The sequence below is a fragment of the Camelus ferus genome, chromosome 29 (genome assembly GCF_009834535.1).
Source record: "Camelus ferus isolate YT-003-E chromosome 29, BCGSAC_Cfer_1.0, whole genome shotgun sequence".
NCBI classification, from domain to species: domain Eukaryota; kingdom Metazoa; phylum Chordata; class Mammalia; order Artiodactyla; family Camelidae; genus Camelus; species Camelus ferus.
The window spans coordinates 22,304,435-22,315,301 of NC_045724.1; the positions used below are offsets into that span (position 1 = coordinate 22,304,435).

Consider the following 10,867-nt stretch of genomic DNA (forward strand, 5'->3'; position numbering starts at 1 on the left):
TGGGCTCTGGAGTTAGATTGAGCTGGGTGAAAACACCAGGTTTGCAACTTACTAGCTCTGAGGCTTAAGTAAGTTAATCTTTTTAAAAAAGACTTGACTTCTTCATAAAATAGAAATATTCATAGGGCAAGATAAATCCAAATTTAAATGAGGCAACGGGGATTCAAGTTTCCCTAGTCCAACCTCCCACTCTTGCAGGCTCTACTTCATAAAGACTTCCTCTTAATTCCCAATCTGAAACTTAAGATCCCTTATTGAGAGGTGAGGGGGGGAAATGTAAAAATATAAAAGCCTCAAACACCAAACACTTCAAATCATCATTAAATAATACTTTTCTTTCAGGGACCTGAGTGTAATAGTTCAGGAAACTGTAAGAGGCTCTGATGTCAGACTGCCCGGGTTCAAACCTAGCTGCTGCACTTACTGTTGGCCAGTTATTTAAAAATCTCCAAAGTCAGTTTCCACCTAGAACAGCACTTCCCTCACAGAGAAGTGATGGTGATGCAGCGAAGCCATGGGAAGCACTTAGCGCCTTAGCGCTTAATTTATACTAAGCACGCAATGAACACAAGTTACGAAGTATCAGGCTGAATTCGAAATATTTCTTACTTAGGCAAAGTCAAGATGTAATATTAAGAATTAACTCCACTAGGGGGAAAAAAAAAGTCATTTTCCAACATGGAGATCTGAATGACTTTAAAGCCACCTTAACAGATAAACCCCACATGACTCAGAGCCGGCTGCTGACCTACCTACCAGCTCGGCGTTCCTTCTGGCCGCAAGCAGTTGATGGCTCTGCTTCGGAGATCATCATTGCTCTTAGCATTTTCTTTTAACAGGTGCAGAGTCACATCATGTGCTCTGCTGAGACAAGGTCATAGGAAAACTTCCAAGGCTATAAAGAATTTCAGAAAACGACCTTTAAGGCTCATTTTGGGAAACATATTCTAACCCACCTAAAGTCCAATTTTAAGGCTTAAAAAAAATTCTTTCAGTTAAATATTTAAATTCTCCCTACTTTGTGCAGATTTAGTCTCATTTCCCACGTTTGAAGAATTCGATTCCAGAAGCTATTCTCTTAAACGCACTCCCCCCGCCTGCACGTACCCAGGTGGTAACTTCCAAGAGAGAAGGGTAAGGATGACGGATAAAAGCGACCGCGGGGTCTCGAAGGTGGAGGCTTCACGCTGCTCCTCCTCCAGAATCATGGGTATACTTTCACCTTGGGATAGGAATTAACCGAACCTCCTTGCTGAAAAGGAATTGGGACGGTCTGGTGACCGTCTGGTGACCCACTGGGCGGGGGACGGGCCGTGCGGGTCGTGGGGGAGGGCGAGGAGGGAGACTACACAAGAGCACACAGACCAACAGCGACCGCTTCTCTCCTTTTTAACAGCATGGAAATAGAGCTCTCAGTTTGGTCAGGGGACAGAAAAAGGAGAAAGCAGTAGGTCTCAAGTTCTGGTTTACCTCAGGAATCAAAGGTCATGAAGTGGGCGCGCGAATCAGGAGCTCCCAAGCCTGTGCGGCGCATGCGCGCCTGCACTTGCTCAAAGGGGTTCCTCTGAATTAAGGGTGGGTCTGCCTCTACGTCCCCGGCGCGGAGCCCTGGTCCTCAGGGTACCAGAGTGCCTGTGCTGACACCGCTTCATGGTGTTTTTCTCCCCATTAGCCAAGGCTAAATGACCTAGATACTGTGCCTATTAAAGCCTCATTTTTCTTGCGCCCTTTTGTTCCTCAGTGTACACTATCAGACGCTGCGCACACTTTATCCTCAGTCTCTGCTGCTCTTTTGAGGGAGTAATGGGAGGTTTTTGCTTGTGGTTCTGTTGAGAGATCTGGAGTGGAATTATGTAAAGGCAATTTAAGGTTTTTCTTCCTGCCTGGTCTGAAGACAATCAGTTTACCATATGACTAACAGCTAATCTGGTATAAGAGGAGGTATCAAGAAACCGTACAAAGGCCAGAATGCTGTATTTGCATCTATTGCGAATACAAAAAAATAGAGTGAACACCAGTGCCCCTACTGTACTACATTCTATAATTACATCTCTGCATATCATGGGTCACTTTTATTAAAAGCATCATTACTACAGTTGGCAGCAATTTACATTTTATCTTACATGATAGCAGTTTTCAAAGAAAAAAAATAGAGGGACATCACAACAAAGAAAAACAATACATTTACAAAGTCATGTCTGTAAACTTCAAGGCTAGTTTAGAGCTGAGGTAATGCTGTTTTAGCTTTGTGGCTAAAGTAACAAAGTCCTTTAATTTAAAAAAGGTACCTGATTCTCTCTTCTCTCACTCTTTATTTATTCATCTATTTATTTTGTTTATACCAGTGCATTACAAGACCACAAGACAATGGAACTGTAGTTCTGTCTGGCGAGAACCCTCCCAGTAGGTTAATTTCCAAAGGGACCCTTCACATTCAACAGCTGCCTTATTATTGCTGCGCCTCAGGACAGAGACGTTCACACTAACGTGGAGATTGTCAGAGTGTATGGATGTGTGTGGGTGCAAGTGTGGGAACCCCCATACAGTCAAAAAGGGAAACAAATGAGCAAGTATGATATGTGTGGTAAATTTCATCTTGACCTTCACAGCAAAAAAAAAAAAAAAATTAAAATTAAAAAATTAAATATATAACTTCATACTTCCTTTGAGCAGCACTTCCTTCCACTAGTGCCCCTCGGTTACAAATTGCTCTTTATTATAATACCAATGGTACCAGAAGAAAAAAGGAAAGAAAAGGAGGGGAAAAAAAGCAGAGCATTATGTAAGTTTCCTTAAAAAGACATGATCACCTCTCAAATTTCATCTCTCCTAGGGATAATAAATAATGCACTGCACAATACTTAATGACCAAGATACCTTTTGACACACCTGTATAACATGACTTGGAATTTTTTTTTCCTTTTTTTTTTTTGCTACACTATGTTACAGAACAGCTTATAAAACTAGGTATGAACATTAACTGTGAGTGTAAACAGTAGGACTACCACTTGTCAAAAGTTTCAAACACTTGAACTGGGACTGGGACTGGTTACTCGTCCTGTTCATTGTTTTCTACGTCTTCCCCCCCGTCGAGCGAGTCGAGCTCTTCACCCTGTGCTATTTCGTCTTCCAAGACGGAGGACTCCGCCGTCTTGTCCAGGCTCTCCTCCGCGTCGCTGCCTTCCAGGTTCTCCTCCTCCGGGAAGGCGGCGCCCTCGGCCTTGTCGGGAGCCTTCTCCTCGCCGGCGCCCACGGCGTTCTGCAGCCCCGCCAGCGCGGGGAAGCCGGGCAGCGTCAACCCTCCCAGGCCCGGAGGTAGAAACATGGACGGGTAGAAGAGGCCCGGGGCCACGGTGGACAGCAGGAAGGGGTTGAAGGCCAGCGGGTTGGAGGCCAGGCCGGCCGGGGCGGTAGCAGCACCAACGGACCCGTTGGCCGCGTCGGGGGCCGCGGCGGCGTCTGTGCTTTTCTCCGAGTCCTTGCTCTCCGGCTCGGCCTCCGGGCCCTTCTCCTCCGCCCTGGCGGCGCCGTCCTCGGGCTCTCCGGGCCCCGGGGCGGCCGCGGCGGCGGCGGCGGCGGCGGCGGCGGCGCTCCCGGCCGCGGCGGACAGCGGGCTGTTGAGCAGCCCGCCGAGCCCGAAGACGTTGGGCAGGCCGGCCACGCCCGGCAGCATCAGCGGCAGCACGGCCGCCGGGCTCTTGGCGTCGCCCCCGGCCGCGGCCGCCGTGGCCAGTCCCGGAGGGAAACCCATGAGCCCGGCCAGCTGGAGAGACTGGAGGTTCTGAAGGTTCTGCAGTCCCGCCAGGTCCATGCCCGCGAACAGGCTGTTCACCAGCAGGGGGCTGAGCCCCGACGTGGAGGCCACGGCCGCCGCCGCCGCCGCCGCCCGCGCGATTTCACTCTTGGGCCTCCGTCCTCGTCTGCTGGCGCCCTCGCCCCGCACCACCGGCCCGGTGAGCAGCCGGTCGAACATCGACTCCGGAACGAATCCCTGCAGGAAAAGCAGAGGCACGCAGGGGCTGTCAGCGTTCTCAAGGAGCCGTCATTTCCACGCGGGCCTTTGTGATGCACTCAGCACTGACGGTCTGACCCTGGACACACGAGCAAGTCCCGCTAGTTCTAGGAGCTCAAGGATAAAGCGTATGAAAGCAGAAGTTCTACTGTTGAGCCTTACGGAGCTCGCAGGGTTATGCTGAATTGCAGGAAAAATCTTAAAGGCTACTCTATCAGTGAGGTGAGTCAAGTTATCTGCATCCTAACTCGAGAAAAAACACATCAGAAGGAAGTTGGAAAATAGAGAAAATTCAATTAAGATGACATTTAGTTATCCCCTCCCCCCTCCAAAAAACAAAAGCGTATGTTCACACCAAAAGCTGTACACGAATGTTTACAGCAGCTCTACTCGTAACTGTCAAAATCCGGAAACAGCAGAGACGGCCTTCCACAGGGACCAGGTGACCAAACCTGGGAGCACGTCCAGGATCGGGAGGGCAGCCCAGCAATGAAACTTCCGACACATGCAACCACTCGGCTGAACCGCGGTGTGAGTGAGGAAGGAGGTTCGTAAAGGTTCTATTATTTATGCTTCTGTTTCTATGACATCCTCAAAAAGATAAAACTCTAGAGATGGAGAACAGATTTGAGAGTGGTTGCCCTGGGCTAGAGGCAGGAAAAGGGAACAATACACGGTGTTTGGGGGGTTGATGGAGCTGTCTGCTTTCTGATTATGGTGGTGGCAATTCAAGAAAATATACCTGTCTTAAGGCTGGTAGAGCTGGACACTGAAAGAAAAGTAAGCGTTTTTACTGTATACCTTAAACAGATAAAAGGAATCAGGACATCATTAACAAATTCATTTTAAAAAGAAATAGCGAAATAAATTTTTTGGCAGAACTGTTGTACTTCTCAGTTGCTTATTTTAAAATCGGAAATCACAGTTAATTTTGAGGATCTCAATTACCCTAAACTCCATTCCACAGATGGGCTGTTAACCAGGTTTACGGGAGGCCTTCCCTCCTGGAGTGAGCCTGCCGCTAGGACTGTGGATGTGTATTTCCACGCAGTCCTTTTACATCAGGGCTGTCAAATTCACCCACTTTGGATTTGTATTGATACAAGGAGTGATGATGTATTAGTGATATAAGAAAAGGATGTATTATGTCAACACTTTTAAACCAGTAAGTTACAATGGAAAAATTAAAGGCCAACAGAAAATAAAGAAAAATTCAGGAGAACAGTTTCATATAGAGACCTCCCTGCACAGAAAGGCAGAGTCTGTACTTACAGACTGCTTGACTATATCCGTCCAGTCCGGGGCAACTGCAAACTCGGGGTTTTCCTCCAGCCACCGGGGTAGATCCTTCATCGGAGGTGCCATAGCTCCACCCATCTGGGGAGAGGCATTTGAAAAGTGATTTGGAAATTCTTCCCTTTCCCCTCCCCATCTGTATACATACACACATACATACACATGTCGTGAACACATATTCTGGGAGAAACATGATTCTCTTTCTCTATGAAAGATGTCAGGATAAAACAGTTGTTTCTGGGAGAAGGAGTCACACAGAGATCACTTCCCTTCCCCAGTGTTTACCTTCTTCCCATTGCGTTTATTGACAACAGGCACCCTTTCTTCTCCTGTCAAAGTGTTTATATCCAATTTATTAGGGTTTCGACATCTATGCCGTTTCTGTTTCGGTTTCTGAAATGAGGAAAACAGCATATCCGCGTTCTTCTAAAAAACAAAAAAACAAAAGAAAACACAAAACATATTTAGTAAAATTGTAGTTAGTACTTCTATATTTCCTATATAAATGACAAACAGAACAGTCAGGCCATTTTCAATTACTATGAAAGTTTCAAGAATCATTTTATTATTAGAAGCCATACTTTTCTTTGCAAGGAAAAACTGTTCTTTTTTTTGGACTTAAGGAACAGACATGGGAGCTGAGACAGTGATTTTCCTTTTGTCTCTCAATAACCTTGCATAAAGTCTTTTCTTCAAATGTTTAACCAAGTCGTGGTATTTTAAAAGGAAACTTTTTCTAGTACCTTTGCTAATCTCTACTCAGTGACTTGCATGGCTACAGAGATGATATCATATCTACAACACGAACTGTACATAAGGGGAACTAACCCAAGGGATGAAAGAAAAATCTTTGCTAAAGAGCGAGTTCTGAGTGGCAGGAAGTCAACAAAATAAAATGTTAACCTTTACAACTGAAGTTTTTAAAAATTCAATCACACAAGTATAGGACATAAAAAATTTGCATGGTTAGCTAGCAAACAGTTTAAGTAACAGATCATCTAGAGATCCTGTCTAACATTTAATACCAGGCTTAAGAAAGAAGCTAATAAAGTCTTGGTTGGCCTGCATGAGCTGGTCAAATGGCTGCAGTAACAGCTTCCTAATATTTTGTACTAGGCGGACCTGGTCCAGAGACCAATTAGAGCGCGTCCAGGAGTGTTCCCAACAGTGAGGCCACCCAGAAACCATGCCATGTGAAGAACAGCAGAAGAAATCACACCTATTTGGTGAGAGAAGGAAAAAGTAAAGAAATGCATACTAGGTGTCTTCAAATAACTACAAGGCTGCTCTTCACGTAGGACGGACCTGGAGCTAGTTTCTCTAACGTAGAATATACAGTGACAAAAAGGGGGAAACATTCATTATGACGAAACAGTCAAGCGAAAGGCAGAGGGGCCGGAGGGATTTCTACACCGTGGAGGAGAAGGAAAATGGACTAACCGAGCAAGAATGCTCCCAGCTCTGAGCTCTGTGATACTCACTGGTACATAACTTGGCATATCAACAGTGTAAGTGGGATGCAGCTTCAGCCATTCAACTAAATCCTTGTTTTTCGGAGCATCCTCCCCCACCAGCCTAGTCCCATCTTCGAGATTTATAACAGGGATCCGCGTGTCTGGGTCCAGCTGTCCAGGAGAAGGAATGTTTCTTGTAGGTGGGGTCTCTATATCTTCTTCAAAAGCTTTGGTCACCTCAGTCTCCTCCTGCAGAAAGTTGACAATGGTCTCAATTCTCAACGTGAGGAGAGAGAGTCTGACGACTTCGGCCCCCAAGGAAGTGCTAGCCTAGCATGATGGGTCTCTGATCAAAAAGGGTGAAAGGCTACTTGAAACCACGTCAGTTTGGGAACAGCTATTAAATTGGAAGCTGGAACTTCTATTGTGCTTCACACTGCAGTTAGCAGAGGTAGAAAATTCACACTCCATCAGTGCCCCCCGTCTGGGGTCTTAAGCGAGCTCCTAGGAACACAACACAGGCAGTGGAGTCTGAGCTCGACGTGCGGGAAAGGGAGTCCTTCAATCTCTCTTGGGGGTCCTGGAGAGCCTCCTTAAAGAAACTGCAATTAAAGAATGTTCCAAAAGCCAGTTTATATGTAGCTTTTTGGCACTCTGTGGTCAGCACAATTTTGTTGGTAGTACAGTATTTCATGTTAGGCTGTGTGGCAACACTGAGAGATCAACTCTGACTGCAGCCTAGACTCTCCCATCGCCCAGCCACTGGTCCTGAAACTCAAACTCTGTTCTTTCAACCCGCAGACATCTTTCCTGTGGCCCGTTCATCCATTCTTACTGCTCCCCCTTTGGTTTATGTCTCCATGACTGACACCCAACTCCCTGCAATACTCCTGATTCTAGTTCCACCCTTCCTTAATCCACCCTCCACTCTGCTAGACTTGAGGCAGTTCGCCAAGATGTACCCTTCCTAGTTCAAAAATGATGTCTCATCACTCCCTTATTTAAGCTATTTTGATAATTGGATCCCCATCACCTTCAGGATAAAATCCAAGTTCTTCAGCAGCAATCAAGCCCTCGGTGATGTGCAGCCCACCCTTGTCACCAAGCTCATCTCTGCGGAAGCTGCCTCCTCACTAAACTCCCTGGCCAATAACATTTGGTTCACCAGACATGATAGGCTCTCTCTGACCTCAGTCCCTTTGCACATGCTCTTCTGGCCCCCTCTTTTCAAATGACTCACTCCTACACCACCTTCAAAGTTTAGGGAAACTTCTTCCTCTGTTTATCCCCACTGTCCTCCTCCCTCCATCCCCTTTCGTCCTTTGGGTTCACAAAATACCCGAGGCATGTCTCGCAACTCTAATATGTTGTTATTTATGTGTCACTCATCTTAAACACTGAGCTCGCTGGTGCAAGCACCTGTCAAGCCCAGCACAGGGCAGGGCCGGCTCTCACAAGGCTGCCAACGTGGATGGCTGTGCCCGGACTTTTCACGCCAGCACAGTGGTCTCCGGTTGAGTGCTGATACAACACAAGGTTTTGGGATTTGTCCTATTCTGTACAAGTAACCATGCTGGACTTTGTGCCTCTTCACTACTCAGTTTCTATAGACCAGTCAGCATTCTCCTTGTGTTTCATGTGCAGGCTCATAACCCTCTATGATACTGAATGAGGGATCCCCAAATTCCAACCATTAAGAGTCAAAAATAATATTAAATGAATTAAATGAAATTTTTTTCTCTAACATCGAGTAGGTTTGAGCCAGGTTGCTAAATATGGACTTTAGGGAAAAAAATACTAATAAATTCTTAGGACAGATTGAAATATATGAATGAATAAAATCAGCCTTAAGTTTCACACAGGGTATATAGTAACAATAGGAAACAGCACTTGGTCACAGTGACTATTAACTCCTGACTGGGTCCGCAGACAAGGTGTGCCAAGATTCAAACTGAAAGATGACAGTAAATGAACATGTGTGAGCTGCAGAAACTCCCCAGTCTGCTGGTTTACAGAGAAAGGATTTTCAGTGAACAAAACTTATCAAAGTGTTACAGTGGGTCCCAGCAGGGCGGCACCACTGGCAATACAACTTTTGGGACCACCCACCTAGAAATGGCGTTTTAACTTACGGAACAATTGGTCACAGCTGATCTATCATGGGTGTATTTTTATAAGATTCTAAAAATAATTATATGATCAACAACAATGACCATTATCATGACTGGTGCATCATGCTGGGTTCTGTTTTGCTCAGACCTTCCCAGGGACCAGTTTCAGTGAAGGCTACTTTGTCATTTCTAGACTCTAACTTGATCATACCTTCCCTCCCCTTTTAAGTCATTAAGCTTCCTCTAAATTCAAGAAATAAAAGGGGGGCAAGTAATAATGGAGATGGAATAAGGAAAAACATATCGAAACAAGTATCTCCCCTCGGTGTTTCCCAAACTATGTCCCACTGCTCAGGGGAACCCCCACCCCCACCCTCCACCTCCGCCAGCATCCCAGCTCCTCCTCAGGCACCAGCTCTGGCATCACTGCACTGATTCAGCTTTCAAATCATCGGCTTCAGATATCTTATATCAATTTTAGCACCTTAAAAAGGGACTGTGTATAACCAGGTTCTGTGGAGTAAAACCCTCACCACAAGTTGGGTGGCACACTTTTAGGTGAGTGGTTGGAGCAGATCAGGGAAGAGAGTTATTTTGATTACACCACACTCACTGCCTTTGAACTGAAGATGAAAACGTCAAAATCCACTGGCACATACACTTCCTTAAAACCTAACCTAGCACAGATCTCTATTCAGTTGAGATTTTTGAAAATATTTACAGAGGCAGGAGAATTTGCAATCACTAGCTTTGTATAGGAACACAAATCTTAAGTCTGAAACTGAACACGTAGACTAATTTAATAAATGCCAGGCCCAAAACACATCGATACTTTTAAGAGCAGAAGCTCTTTCCATCTCAAGGACTCAGCGATAACAGTTACAGGCTCAGGAGGACAGGATTTTGTTTGGGGCTAGTCTTCCGAGAGCAATCAATATATCAGAATCTCGGGAAGAGTAAATCCTCCAGTCACACGTGGTTCAGGCTGAGTGATCTGTATCAGTGCTCAACACAGCCTCCATGCCACGGCCCCGAGGGGAGCGGGCCCGGCCCGGGTGCACCGTGGGGCGAGCCCCTCAACTTACTGCACTCAATGACGTCCGTTTGTGGCTCATGAACAGCAGATCGAGGCCCTCCACGTTTTTCCTCCGTCCCCGCCTCCTCTTCATGGGAGGCTCTCCGTCCACGAGGGAGCCGTTCAGCAGATGCCTCGTGGGTGTGCGGGACAGACCTGCCTGGAGCAGCTCCATTTGAGTCTTAAAGGCATCAGACACCGGTGTCGAGACGTTAGGCAAGATAAACTTTGAAGTAAGAGATGAAAAATTTGAGGTAGAGCTTGTCGCCTCTCTCGAGGCCTTTGATAAATCCACGACTTTCTCTTGTCCGTTCTCCGAGACCACCTGAGACTCGCGCAGCTGGGCAACCATCTCCATGAGGTTTCGCCGCTTGGCAGCTCTTTCAGCCTCGATTTCGATTTTTCTCCTCCTCCTCCTCCGCTGGCGAGGGACGGAGAGGTTGAGGGCATCGTCCTGTTGAAAAATCCCAACAACACAGTGAGCCCAAACCACTGCGGCTACATGGACTGCCTTCTGGAACCACGAACAAGAGGCGTAAGGAACGAAATGCCTGTGACTGCTGAATGGGGCCAAGGAGACAGAGACAGCGGCCTTGTTTCTAAGGAGGACCAGCCAACACAAGCTTCCAAGCCGAGTTAAGAGAGCTTATCTTTAAGCTGCAAAAGCAAATGGCTCTCACTGACCTTGGACAACTGAGGGGAAGTGGTGAGGTCCTCGCTGCCGCTGATGCTGGCCTGGCCGACCACGGAGAGCTCCGCCAGGCTCCGCTTCTGCAGGGGACTGTCGGCGGCGGGGGGCGTGTAACCAGGGATGAGGCCCTGGAAATCAAACATCTGGCGCCTATTTACCGGCCATTTGCCTTTCAACACTGCTTCACAGATGTTGTCTAATCGGTTTATCATTACTCGGTCCTGGAGG

General features: G+C 46.8%; 1 protein-coding gene across 1 annotated transcript in view; it reads right to left on the reverse strand.

Moving 5' to 3' along the window:
* Positions 1–1,969: 1,969 nt before the first annotated feature.
* The window catches only part of CHD7 (chromodomain helicase DNA binding protein 7), a 115,399-nt gene continuing 106,501 nt past the window's right edge, over positions 1,970–10,867 (reverse strand). The window contains 6 exon segments of the mRNA XM_032470074.1: positions 1,970–3,991; positions 5,285–5,389; positions 5,594–5,734; positions 6,790–7,011; positions 9,959–10,402; positions 10,633–10,860. Of these exon segments, the coding sequence (XP_032325965.1) occupies positions 3,050–3,991; positions 5,285–5,389; positions 5,594–5,734; positions 6,790–7,011; positions 9,959–10,402; positions 10,633–10,860 (2,082 nt within the window). The 3' untranslated portion in view covers positions 1,970–3,049.